Source organism: Somniosus microcephalus, chromosome 3, assembly GCF_052327205.1.
Source record: "Somniosus microcephalus isolate GS21.2 chromosome 3, FLI_Smic_1.0, whole genome shotgun sequence".
NCBI lineage: Eukaryota > Metazoa > Chordata > Chondrichthyes > Squaliformes > Somniosidae > Somniosus > Somniosus microcephalus.
This window is the reverse complement of record NC_140989.1, coordinates 14965289-14979093: the sequence shown is the minus strand read 5'-3', so window position 1 is coordinate 14979093 and position 13805 is coordinate 14965289. Positions and strand designations below refer to the sequence as shown.

At 47.6% G+C, this 13805-nt stretch overlaps 1 protein-coding gene across 4 annotated transcripts in view; it reads left to right on the top strand.

Moving 5' to 3' along the window:
• LOC147120871 (collagen alpha-1(XII) chain-like) overlaps positions 1-13805 on the top strand; it is a 377794-nt gene that overhangs the window by 190631 nt on the left and 173358 nt on the right. For all 4 annotated transcript variants that reach the window (XM_085979224.1, XM_085979223.1, XM_085979225.1 and 1 more), the window contains exons 34-39: positions 369-511; positions 790-919; positions 1551-1693; positions 1837-1966; positions 5516-5635; positions 11367-11513. In XM_085979224.1, coding sequence (XP_085835350.1) covers positions 369-511; positions 790-919; positions 1551-1693; positions 1837-1966; positions 5516-5635; positions 11367-11513 — 813 coding nt within the window. The remainder of the gene's footprint in view (positions 1-368; positions 512-789; positions 920-1550; positions 1694-1836; positions 1967-5515; positions 5636-11366; positions 11514-13805) is intronic.

The following is a 13805-nucleotide window of genomic DNA, read 5'->3' as shown; positions in this document are numbered from 1 at the left end:
GCTGATCTTTTGCCCCCTCTCTCGCCCCAGGGAGCATTGATTCCCTGTATCTAACATCGCTTTATCTCCCGATGGGAAAAGGCACCTGAAGCTTTGCATAGTCTGTCCCTCCATGCCCCACTCTGTGACCTCATGGACCTGTGATGGCACAATATTGGTGGTTGGAAGGACAGAGATAACATGGAGCTGGTTTGTCCCCTCCCTGTGCCTTGTCCTACCCAAAGCATTAATCAACTCAGTATGAAGTGCAACATTAGGAGGCTGCTGGGGGTGGGGGGTGGTCTAATCCTTACATCTGATGCTCTGTACATGCCATGCCTGAATACGTCGAGAATGTAATGCAATTTTTTTTGTGTATCTCTGCTCAGTAATCCGTGGGGCACCTGGAAATGTTCAAGTCTTCAACCCAACGCCAAACAGCCTGAATGTCCGCTGGACTAGTGCGCCGGGCCCTGTGCAGCAGTACAGGGTGGTTTACGCACCTCTGACTGGTACCCGACCCTCGCAATATGTAAGTTGCCTTGCCCCAGACTGCACTAGTACAATAACAAACATTTGCGAGTGATTATTTTAGCTCCGAGTGAGACTCTGTGGGTAAGCGTGATTTGCGACAATGTAACAAGAAAAATACGCGATTGTGTAATCATTATCTTCTTCAATTATCGAGCTCCGGTAAATACGATGGATGCGTCCTTGCCTCAGGCTGTTAATTCTCTGCATAAAGAATGTCCGTTGCCCCTTTTCGTGGTTGCGAATATGCTGATTTGGAACCGTTGTTTTGTTGCCTAGACGGTGGTGCCAGGAAACTCGAACAACTTGCTCCTGGAACGCCTACAGCCAGACACGCCGTACTCCGTCAACGTGGTGGCACTGTACGCAGATGGGGAAGGTGGCCAGCTCATCAGCGAGGGCCGGACATGTAGGTTAAGTACCTGTTAAAACAGGACTATTTGTGTGTGTGTGTGTGTGTGTGTGTGCGTCGGTGTGCATGCTCCTGGGTGTTTGGATGTGTGCGCGCACGTCTGGACACAACAATCAAGAAAGACTGAAGAGGCTGGGGCTCTTTTCTCTATTAACGGGAAGGCTGAGATGTGACCTGATAGAGGTCTTTAAAATTAAGAAGGGGTTTGATGGGGTAGACATAAGAGAAGACATTTACACTTGTGGGGCGAGGCCAGAACTAGGGACCATAAATATAAGACAGTCATTAATAAATCCAATCGGGAATTCAGAAGAAACTTCTTTACCCAGAGAGTGGTGAGAATGTGGAACTCACTACCACAGGGAGTGGTTGAGGCGAATAGTATAGATGCATTTAAGGGGAAGCTAGATAAAAACATGAGGGAGAAGGGAATAGAAGGTGATACTGATAGGGTGAGATGAAGTAGGGTGGGAGGAGGCTCATGTGGAGCATAAACACCAGCACGGACCAGTTAGGCCGAATGGCCCTGTTGCTATGCTGTACATCCGATGTCATTCTCCCTGTGCAAAAGCACTTTTTCTTTTGCCCATATGATCACTATTGATTAATTTTGTCTCTACCTGTGTAGTAACTCGTAGCGGGCCGAGAAACATGAGGGTGTACGATGCAACAACCAACAGCCTGAGTGTGAGCTGGGATCATGCCGAGGGTCCCGTTCAGCAGTACAGGGTTATATACGCTCCAACCGTTGGAGACCCAATCGAGGAGTTTGTAAGTACATTCTGAAATCCTGCCTCCAGATTCTGTTGTTTGAAATGATGCTACTCGATCTCCCTCCCTCACTCCAGACCCTCCCCATTCGTTGTACTTGCTTTGTCGCTCGTTTCCTTAAAAAAAAACTCTTTTTTATACAGACGTTTGTTCCTGGCAGAAGGAACAATGTAGTTCTGCAGCCACTCACGACCGACACTCCCTACAAAATTAGCGTGGTGGCGATGTACGAGGATGGAGATGGAGGGCAGCTGACTGGAGATGGCAGGACAGGTGATCATCCTTACTTCATTGCTGCATTTTTTTTTCTTTCCATCTGGTCAAGAGAAAGTAGCCACCTGTCTTTGTCGGCCATTAAAAGAAAGCGTTGGCCGTCGTGCCCAATTTCCCCTTAATTTTTTTTCCGTGCGCGGTCCCTTGAATGGGCCGCGCAGCCAGTTAAAGTTTTCGCGCATGTGCAGTTTCTTCCATGTAAAAGCCGGTGCGCGGCCTGTGTGAGACCTCCAGACCGCTTAGCGGGGACATTGGTCGTGCCCCGCTTGCCTGGCCCCCGGAGTGTGGAACTGATAGTATAACTCGCCGCTGCTGGCTCCCCATCACTCCAAGCAGGTGCTGGTTTTCAAGCTGTGTAACAGAGCTACAACTCACTGGCCAGTCTTTGCAAGAGGTACCTGCAGTATAACGCACCAGATTCACAATTAAGGACTTCTCACTGAATCAGAAAAAATGCATTTCTATAGCGCCCTTCACAACCTCAGGACGCCCCAAAGTGCTTGAAATAAAGAATAGATTTGCCTTCCAAAGCTAGGCTTTATTAACTTTAAAATCAGCAGCATATCTTTCCACATCCAGTCCCAACTAAGCTAGAAAAGGACTGAATTTAAGGTAGCCACAACACATCATGTGATCATCAACTACCAATGAGATTACAACACATATCCCAAGGCAGTTAACAAACAACGAATCACAATACTTTTACTAATCAAGGAATAATCACCACAGTGCTTTACAGCCAATTAAATACTTTTGAAGTGCAGTCACTGTTGTAATGCAGGGAAATGCAGCTGCCAATTTGTGCACAGCAAGCTCCCGCAAACAGCAGAGAGATAATGACCAGATAACCTGATTTTTAGTGATGTTGGTTGAGGGATAATATCCAGAACACCAGGCAGAACTCCCCTGCTCTTCTTTGGAGGCCTTGGTTTAACATCTCATCCAAAAGACGGCACTTTAGTCAGTGCAGCACTCCCTCAGTACTGCATTGGAGATCTAGCCTAGATTATGTCCTCGAGTCTCTGGAGTAGGACTCTGAACCCATGACCTTCTGACTTAGAGGTGAGAGTGCTACCAACTGAGCCACGGTAGATACTCAAGGTCAAATTGACCGATACATGAATAAACGTTTCAAACTATTTTATGGTAAATCAGTGACTTTCAAATGTTTCAGTGTGGAGAAGCCCTGCAAATATTGACACACTCCCGTGGACCTCTTGAAAGTCAATCGGGGACCCCCTGCCAATGCTGACACACTCCCAGACATCTGCTCCAAGTATTGCCTCACTCCCAGGGGGGGTTCCATGAAAGAACTGGCACTCTACCAGGAATCCCCTGCAAATACTGACACACTACCAGGCATCTGCTGCAAATTTTGACTCGCTCCCAGCGGTCCCATATAACCACTGACAAGCTCTCATGGACCCCTTGTAACTACTGACACACTCCTTGGAACCTTGTGAAAGGCAATGTCAGCTACTCATTGAGAAAACAAAGCATTTTATTACATATTTCATATGCAGAAGTGGAAACAAAATGCCAGTAATAATTCAAATAAAGAGAAGTACAGAACTCGGATAAACAGATGGAAGTCTGATAACATTGGGGACCCTCTGCAACCCCAGTTTGCAAACCAGTGCAGTAAATAAGCAATCAGAGTGTATCACAGTATTTTTTTGCTTTCATGTCTCAATCATTAGGGGATACGATACCACACTTGCATTGCTCCTTGGCTTTCCACTGTTCATTCCTTCTTCTGCAAGATGCACATCTAGTTAATCATAGAATCTTATGGCATAGAAGGAGGCCATTCGGCCCACCGTGCCTGTGCCGGCTCTTTGGTAGAGCAATCCAATGGGTCCCACTCCCCCGCGCTTTCCCCATAGCTCTGCAAATTTTTCCCCTTCAAGTATTTATCCAATTCCCCTTTGGAAAGTTACTATTGAATCTGCTTCCACCGCCCTTTCAGGCAGCGCAGTCCAGATCACAACAACTCGCTGCGTAAAAAAAAAAAGTCTCCTCATCTCCCCCTATAGAATCATAGGTCATAGAATCTTACGGCACAGAAGGAGGCCATTCGGCCCATCGTGCCTATGCCGGCTCTTTGAAAGAGCTGTCCAATTTAGTTGCACACCTCAGCTTTCTCCCCACAACCCTGTAAAAGAGTCCTCTTCCAAGTACATGTCCAATTGCCTTTTGAAAGTTCCTATGGAATCTGATTCCACCACAATTTCAGGTGGAACCCTTGAAAGTATTGGCCATCAGCTTTTAACAACCCTCTGTATGAAAACATTTCTCCTGAATTACCCTCTAGTTTGTTTGCCAATTATTTTAAATCTATGACCTCTGGTTACTGACCCACTTGCCAGAGGAAACAGTTTCTCCCTACTTGTTCTATCAAAACCCCTCAAAATTTGGAAAGCCCTCTGGTTCTTTTGCCAATTTTCTTAAATCTGGGTCCTCTGGTTACCGACTCCTGCCAGTGGAAACAGTTTCTCCTTATTTACTCTATCATAACCCCGCCACGTAGATGGGGCTTTTATTACGGATATGTGGGTATGGTAATGTAGTGGTTGTGTTGCTGGACTAGTATTTCAGAGGCCTGGAATAATAATCCAGAGTTTAAATCCAACCATGGCAGTTGGATCCAACTATCTGGAAATGAAAAGCTGGTCTCAGTAAAAGTGACCGTGAAGCTGTTGGATTGTCGTAAAAACCCAACTGGTTCACTCATGTCCTTTAGGAAGGGAAATCGCTGTCCTTACCCGGTCTGGGCCTATATGTGACTCCAGTCTCACACCAACGTGGTTGACACTTAACTGCCCTCTGAAGTGACCTAGCAAGCTCAAGGCAACTAAGGATGGTCAATAAATGCCGGCCTCTTCAGCCATGCCCACACACTGAGAATAAGTAGACTATGTACCGGTTAATTTGCTACATAGTCCTCTGTTGTATGTGTAGGCATGTGTGTATCTTTCTGTCCATGTAACTTTGTAACCAAAGGATAAAGATTTAAGATAATTGGCAAAAGTACCAGAGACGGATGATGAGAATTTTATTTACGCAGCGAGTTGTGATCTGGAATGCGCTGCCTGAAAGGGCGGTGGAAGCTGATTCAATAGTAACTTTCAAAAAAGGAATTGGATAAATACTTGATGGGGAGGAATTTGCAGGGCTATGGGGAAAGGGCAGGGGGAAATGGGACTAATTGGAGAGCTCTTTCAAAGAGCCGGCACAGACACGATGGGGCGAATGGCCTCCTGCTGTACTGTGTGATTCTGTATGTTGTGTGTCTAACATCTGAAAGATTCGTAGGAGACCCACGCCTTGTACTTTATTATGTATTTTTTTTTTTACGATGCGTTGCCTTTTAGTTTTGTGATTTTGGATCTTTGCCAACAGACCTGCTCGGATACGAGTCAATAAAAACCAAACATCAGAGCGGGGGTTGAGATGGATCTCAGCCACTTACTTTCTTGCGCTGTGAAATGGGAGAATATTTACAGGGTTTCTGCTCACTTTTTAACGGGTTTCGTTTATCCCCTTCAGTGGGTCTGCTGGAACCCCGCAATCTGCGGGTATCTGACGAGTGGTACACTCGATTCCGCGTGACTTGGGATCCTGCTCCATCGCCAGTCCTTGGATACAAACTTGTTTACCAGCCCACAGGTAGGTAAATACCAACATCTGTGCTGCACATGTCGGACTTTCCTGTGGTTCATGGTTCTTTCACACATATTTTTATTTCCCCCCCCACCTATGTTTGTACTGTGGCTAACATTGCTTCGCCTTGCACTCTCCAATTCTGAGACTCTTGAGGTAGGTCCAGCTGAAATACGCTGCTCATCTGTAAGCGGTTTTGGTTTTTACAGTTTGCCTGCCCTGGTTTTTATTCATCGACTGTCGTTAATAATAAAGCAAAATATTGCTAATAATTATAGGAATTAAATAGAACTTGAACTCATCCGGCCCGACACACCTGAGTGTTCTGAGATTCCAGCTGTCGGGTTAGCGCACCTTAGCCAGGGCTTGCTGGGCTAGGGAGGGTTAGGAGATCAGCCAAGGATTTCCAGTCATGCTTTCTATCCAGAGGTCTCCTGCCGGGAAGCACGCACACTGGGCTAGCAGAGGGCGGAGCTCAGCTGTGGTGTCCTCCATGGTTGAACAGCTTGTCCACACTCACAGGGAATGGCCCTCTTTGACAAGGTCCCCAAAGTGCTTCAGGTAATTGTCACACTGCAACCCCAGCGAGACCCACTGCCTTCAGATCGGGTGGGGCAATCATGGTGGGAGATGGGGGAGGTGGGGTGGGTTTGTGGGGAGGTTAAAGGAAAGACATGGGTCGATTTTCGTGGAGCCGTCAGGCGGGGTTTCAGGCGTGTGGGGGGGGGGAAATTCTGAATTTGGGGGTCCCGACACCATCCCGCCTAAAACCCCGCTCCACGCAACTTTCAGAGACGGCGGGTACCCGCCCCGCAATGGGACCCGCCGACCCCAGGCGGGAAGGGATTAGTGCCAATTAACTGCCTGTTAGTTAACAGGCAGTTTTTAGCCTAATCCCTATTTTGAGGGGTTTCGTGTGGGATTCCCGACGGCTCCAAACCACGCCAGGTTAGAGCAGGTGGGCTGTCGGGTTGAAGGAGTTGGAGGGGTCGCGATGTCGGCGCTCAGGTGAGTGATTGGTGCATGAGTGCAAAGGTAAGTGTGTTTGGTGTGTCTAAAGTGTGTAAAGAACTTTTACTTACCTGTACTTACCTTAACAGCCTTTCATCCTGCAGGTGTCGGGAATCCATAACTCAGCCGGAACTTAAAGCAGAATGGCTGCGATCTGTGAAAAGTGACAGCCTTCAGCTTTGAGTGCTGCTGAGAGTTCTAACTGAGTCTGTGCAGAAGGACTCATGTTAGAACTCAGACTGTCAGTGTTTCACAACTTCAAACAGCTGTGAAACACTGATATTTCATCTGTCAAGAACTCTTGAGAGATAAAATATCAATCTGTGACATCACCTGTTGCTGGGTGGCCCTTAATTGGCCTGCTGAGCCCGCTGGGCGGGCTCAACAAGGCCAATCAAGGGAAAATCGCGCGGATTGGCCGGACGTCGATGTAGGCGGGACTAAAACCCGAAAGTTGTAGTCCCGCCTTCTTCCCGACAGCTTCGGGAAAATCGACCCCATAAGTTCCTTTGTGTGTGTAGTACACGCCATAAATCTTGGTGCGATTCACATGGTGGCACCTTTTTTTTATTCATTGCGGGATGTGGCCATCGCCAGCAAGGCCAGCATTTATTGCCCATTCCTAGTTGCCCTCGAGAAGGTGGTGCTGAGCCGCCGCCTTGAACCGCTGCAGTCCGAGTGGTGAAGGTACCCCCACAGTGCTGTTAGAGAGGGATTTCCAGGATTTTTTGACCCAGTGATGATGAAGGAACAGCGATATATTTCCAAGTCAGGATGCTGTGTGACTTGGAGGGGAACTTTGGAGGTGGTGGTGTTCCCATGCGCCTGCTGCCCTTGTCCTTCTAGGTGGTAGAGGTCGCAGGTTTGGGAGGTGCTGCCGAAGAAGCCTTGGCGAGTTGCTGCAGTGCATCTTGTAGATGGTACACACTGCAGCCACGGTACGCCGGTGGTGGAAGGAGTGAATGTTTAAGGTGGTGGATGGGGTGCCAATCAAGTGGGCTGCTTTGTCCTGGATGGTGTTGAGCTTCTTGAGTGTTGTTGGAGCTGCACTCATCCAGGCAAGTGGAGAGTATTCCATCGCACTCCTGACTTGTGCCTTGTAGATGGTGGAAAGGCTTTGGGGAGTCAGGAGGTGAGATACTCGTCACAGAATACCCAGCCTCTGACCTGCTCTTGTTGCCACAGTATTTCTCCAGCTACTGGAGAAAGTGCAATCCAGTAAGGCAGGTGTCTGTCCAGCTGCTTTAAAGCAACAAACGCTCTTCAGGGAGACTCCCTCGCACTGCCCTAGGCCTCCCAAGGAAGGATGAGCGAAACTCCAGAACATGTTCCGGCTAGCATAAATGACTTTAAGGGAATGCTAGATAAACTCATGAGGGAGAAAGGAATAGAAGGATATGCTGATAGGGTGAGATGACGTAGGGTGGGTGGAGGCTCATGTGGAGCATAAACACCGGCATGGACCTGTTGGGGCGAATGGCCTGTTTCCGTGCTGTAAAATTCTATGTAAATCAATGCAGATGTGTAGGTTCAGAAAGAATTACTCCAGTTGAATGTGATGTTCCAGGGTTAATTAAGGGAGAGTGAAAGGAATATAGAACAGTGAGCAGTCTGGAGTGGATTAGGGCTTAACATGAACAGAGTTCAGTCCGACCATAATCAGCTATTTTTTTTGCAAAAAAAGTACTGCTGCTATAAGTTGGGTCCTGACAGAATCTGGGGTAGAAATTGGACCGCGTTGCACCGGGTGTAATATTGGGTGTGACGAAGGCCAATTTTGGGTCCAATACCCCCATGCCCAAAGGACACCTAAAATACATCTGACCTGCGATCGAGTCGCTGGTGGCTGCTTAAAACAGGCCCTAGGCCCCTTACATATGTAAATGATGGAGCCTAACACCTGTTTTCGGCCTTCTCGCAGAAATAGGCTTGGATTGAGATTCGTGCCTGCTCCGCTCAGGATTATTCAGGCATCAAAATGTTAGTGTTTTTAAAAAAAAAACATGGCAAAAGATATTCCTTCATTAAGATGGAGAGTGAAGTAATTGACTCAGACTAGGGTCCTGAATTTAAATAAAGGAAACTAGGCAGGAGTTGGCTAGGATGGATTGGGGAATGTCACTCAAAGAGTTGACGGTGGATAGGCAATGGCAAACATTCAAAGATCGCATGGATGAACTACAGAATTTGTTCATCCCTGTTTGGCATAAAAATAAAACAAAAAAGGTGACTCAAACGTGGCTAACAAGGGAAATTAGGAATAGCATAAGATCCAAGGAGAGGACATATAACTTGGCCAGAAAAAGCAACAAACCTGAGGATTGGGAGCAGTTTAGGATTCAGCAAAGGAGGACAAAGGGATTAATTAAGAGGGGGAAAATATAGTATGAGAGTAAGATTTCAGGGAACATAAAAACTGACTGTAAAAGCTTCTATAGATATGTGAAGAGAAAAAGATTGGTGAAGTTAAGCGTAGGTCCCTTGCAGTCAGAATCAGGGGAATTAATAATGGGGAACAAAGAAATGGCAGACCAATTAAATACATACTTTGGTTCTGTCTTCACAAAGGAGGACACAAATAACCTCCCAGAGATGTCGGGGAACATAGGGTCTAATGAGAGGGAGGAACTGAATGAAATCAGTATTTGTAGGGAAATGGTGTTAGGGAAATTGATGGGATTGAAGGCCGATACATCCCCAGGGCCTGATAATCTACATCCTAGGATACTTAAGGAAGTGGCCCTAGAAATAGTAGATGCATTGCTGGTCATCTTCCAAAATTCTATAGACTCTGGAACAGTTCCCATGGATTGGAGGATAGCTAATGTAGCCCCACTATTTAAAAAAGGTGGTAGAGAGAAAACGGGGAATTATAGACTGGTAAGCCTGACATCGGTAGTGGGGAAAATGCTAGAGTCCATTATAAAAGATGTAATAGCAGAGCACTTGGAAAACAGTGACAGGATCGGACAAAGTCAACATGGATTTACAAAAGGTAAATCGTGCTTGACTAATCTACTGGAATTTTTGAGGATGTAACTGGTAGAATAGATAAGGGAGAACCAGTGGATGTGGTGTATTCGGACTTTCAGAAGGCTTTCGATAAGGTCCCGCATAAGAGATTAGCGTGCAAAGTTAAAGCACATGGGATTGCGGATAAGGTACTGACTTGGATAGAGAACTGGTTGGCAGACAGGAAGCAAAGAGTTGGAATAAACGGGTCTTTTTCTGAGTGGCAGGCAGTGACTAGTGGGGTACTGCAGGGATCCAGCTATTCACAATATATATTAATGATGATCTAGACAAGGGAACTAGATGTAATATCTCCAAGTTTGCAGACGACACAAAGCTGGGTGGGCATGTGTGCTGTGAGGAGGATGCAGAGAAACTCCAGTATGATTTGAACAGGTTGGGTGATTGGGCAGATGCATGGCAGATGCAGTATAATGTGGATAAATGCGAGGTTATCCACTTCGGTGGCAAAAGCAAGAAGACAGATTATTATCTGAACGGCAATAAATTGGGAAAAGGGGAAGTGCAAGGAGACCTGGGAGTCCTTGTGCACCAGTCGCTGAAGGTAAGCATGCAGGTGCAGCATGTGGTTAAGAAGGCAAATGGTATGTTGGCCTTCATAGCAAGAGGATTCGAGTACAGGAGCAAGGATGTCTTGCTGCAGTCGTACAGGGCCTTGGTGAGACCACACCTTGATTATTGTGTGCAGTTCTGGTCGCCTTATCTGAGGAAGGATGTCCTTGCCATGGAGAGAGTGCAGCAGACTGATACCTGGGATGGCAGGAATGACGTCTGAAGAGAGATTGGGTCGATTAGGCTTATATTCGCTAGAGTTTAGAAGAATGAGAGGGGATCTCATTGAAACTTATAACATTCTAACAGGAGTAAACAGACTAGATGCAGGAAGGATGTTCCTGATGGCGGGGGAGTCCAGAACCAGGGGTCACAGTCTAAGGAGTAAGCCATTTAGGACTGAGATGAGGAGGAATTTCTTCACCCAGAGAGTGGTGAACCTGTGGAATTCTCTACCACAGAAGGTAGTTGAAGCCAATTAATTAAATATATTCAAGAAGGAGTTAGATATATTTCTTAAGGCTAAAGGGATCAAGGGATATGGGGAGAAGGCAGGGACAGGGTACTGAATTTGGATGATCAGCCATGATCTCATTAAATGGCGGAACAGGCTCGAGGGGCCGAATGGCCTACTCCTGCTCCTATCTTCTATGTTTCTATGGAGCCAGGAGGCACAAGAGCGCTGCTCCGATTCCCCATTGTCATGATCTGCTACCTCTCCCCAACCCCAATTGTCGTTCTACCCCACTCCCTCCCTGGGACTTAACTTCAACCCAAAATTCATCTCTTTAAAATGGCCGAGCTGCCTGTACAAATTGCGACAGGCGCTGGAAGCTCATCCAGATGTTAGTGAGGCCCAATTTGAGGCCCAGGCCCAATTTCAGGCCCCCCTCAGGGCCTCCCGAAAATGTGCCTGAAGCAATTTCCACGCCTCTGAGATTGTAACACATGACTTCAGAACTGTGCAGTTGTGCAGTGTTAATCTGTGCAGATTATTTTTACATTTCTTCTACCATGTTTGTGCTCCCAATTCCCTTCTTACTGATGTCAAAGTCAGTCCAGAGGCTCCAGTGAGAAGGGAATAAGCGCGAGAGCGAGGTTCAGACTACAATTTAACACACGCAACGGTTGATTCTTTCAGGCAGTGATGAGAAAATGGAGGTGTTCGTGGGGGATGTGACATCATACACGCCGCAGAATCTGATGCCCGGCACACCGTACGATGTCAAGGTCTACGCCACCTATGCATCAGGAAGCAGCGAAGCTTTGACAGGCCAAGGCACTACCTGTGAGTTGATGCGCCGGAACTTTTTGCTGAGGCAGAGAAGGGCCGCATTGTTTTTTTTTCTCTCTCTCTAAGTTAGTGGACTTAGATCGCCCTATAATCGCGAAATGAGCTGCCCTCAACGGATGGAATATGGCGGTTTCCCTGCCACCCTGGGCCTCCTCGCTCCTGAGGCCCCCCTTGCAAAGTCAAAAGGGAGTTGATTCTTGGCACGTGTGGCTTTTTTGTTACACTGGTGGCTTTAATAGTCGCACGCGCGCACAGTGCTGGAACTAATTTGCGATGCTGCGGCACCAGCAATGAAACGATTATTCAATACCAACCCACCAAGCGTGGAGCCCCTTTAACAACAACTCTGCTCTGTATTTTCCGATTTCAGCACCAGAGAATAACAACTGCAATCATGGTAAAGAGCTTAAAGGGGTGAGACAAAAAACACCCTCAGCTTCAAAGTCTTTGCCTGGGCGTTGACTTGGCGCTTAGACATCAAGTCATGATGAGGTTTCCCCGGTGGTCCATTGAGTTCAACCATTGCTTAAGCTGAGCTACACAGACCCCCAAACACACAACAACTCTGCACTGAGCTGTCAGATCATGCCCATGGTAGGGGCCTCTCTGCACTTGCTCTCACTGCCCCTGGGTAAGGCAGGGGATGATGTCCCGCTGACCCCGTTCCAATCACGATCCAACGCGAACCTGCCGAACGGACACTGAAGGTGGGACAGGGATAGGCTCAGCTTTGAGCACTAACTGCAGTTCCATTCGCTGATAAAGAAGGGATGACGAAGGAAGCTGGGTTTGTTCTTCTTAGAGCAGAGAAGCTTATGAGGAGATTTGATAGAGATATTCAAAATCATGAGGACACAGATTTAAGATAATTGGAAAAAGAATCAGAGGGGAGATGAGGAGAATTTTTTTTTATGCAGCGAGTTGTGGTGATCTGGAATGTGCTTCCTGAAAGGGCGGTGGAAGCAGATTCAACAGTTACTTTCAAAAGAGAATTGGATAAATACTTGAAAAGGAAAAATTTACAGGGCTATGGGGAAAGAGCGGGGGAATGGGATTCATTGGATAGCTCTTTCAAAGGGACGGCACGGGCACGATGGGCCGAATGGCCTCCTTCTGTGCTGTAAGATTCTATGGGGGAGTAATTCAGTTGCTTTGCGCCTCATGTTAGCGCCCGAATGGGGGGCAAAGCAACTAGCGCCTGGGCGCGGCGATGTTTGCGCCGCTCGCAAAATTGACCAGACATTTTGCAGCGGTGCTAAACACTACCGCCACGATCTCCTGCGCCTGCAGATCGTGACGTCAGTCGAGCGTGCAACACCCTGGTAGTGCCCCGGACCGGATATTGAGTGGCGCCCCCTGCCTTTACGCCTGCCTCTAGCAATGACAGGTTGAGGGGAGCGTTTTGCAGTCGGGAAGGGACTGGGGGAGCGCTATTTAAAGGCGACCGCTTCCTGCCTTTTTTTGTCGGCGACATTTTTGCACCATGCATTCTGAGAGAGAGAGAGAGACTTCTGGAGAGATTCAACGCTGTGTGAAGGAGTTTTGGGTACTGAGCAGCACTTTGCAGGTTCATTTTGATTTGACCTTCCTTGCATCAATTTAGAAGAGACTTTGGGGGCTGCAATCTGAGCTCTTTCCCTGGGCCTCTCCATTGTTCTTTCCAGCAGATTTGATGTACAGGTCTCTCCAGGCCGAGATTCAAGGCTGCAATGAGCAGGGTGTGGATGGAAAGCAAGATCAACCCTCCCCTTTAGAACTGGCCGGCGCCAGTGTGTCTGTGTTCCATTGCTGACTGACATCACATGAGCTTCGCCAGCGCTCTGAGGTAGCACCTCGCTCCTCAGCGTTAGCGCCTTAATAGAGGTGTGTAGCGCCTGATTTAGCAATCCAATCACCTCCAGGGGCGATAAAAGCCAAGTTTGCAGTCGGAGGCGATAATTAGTGCCAGGCGCTAAACTTTGCGCACGGCCGATAATTGCGCCCCAAACGGGGCGATACCGAATTTCTCCCCCTATATCTTTTAATTCATTCTGGGGATGTGGGCGTCGCTGGCAAGGCCGGCATTTTTTTGCCCAACCCTAGGTGCCCTTGAGAAGGTGGTGGTGGGCCTCCTTCTTGAAACATTACCTGGGCAGCATTCTACCAAATGTAGCTTCTCCATCCCTACCTTCTCCTGTTCATGAAGGTAAAGTGATGTTGATTTTGTTGTGCACCAATCTGCCTGTGGCCTCCTTTTGCTCCCTGGACAGATCACACGTTGCAGTTGCAGGATGAATGTTAATGCTG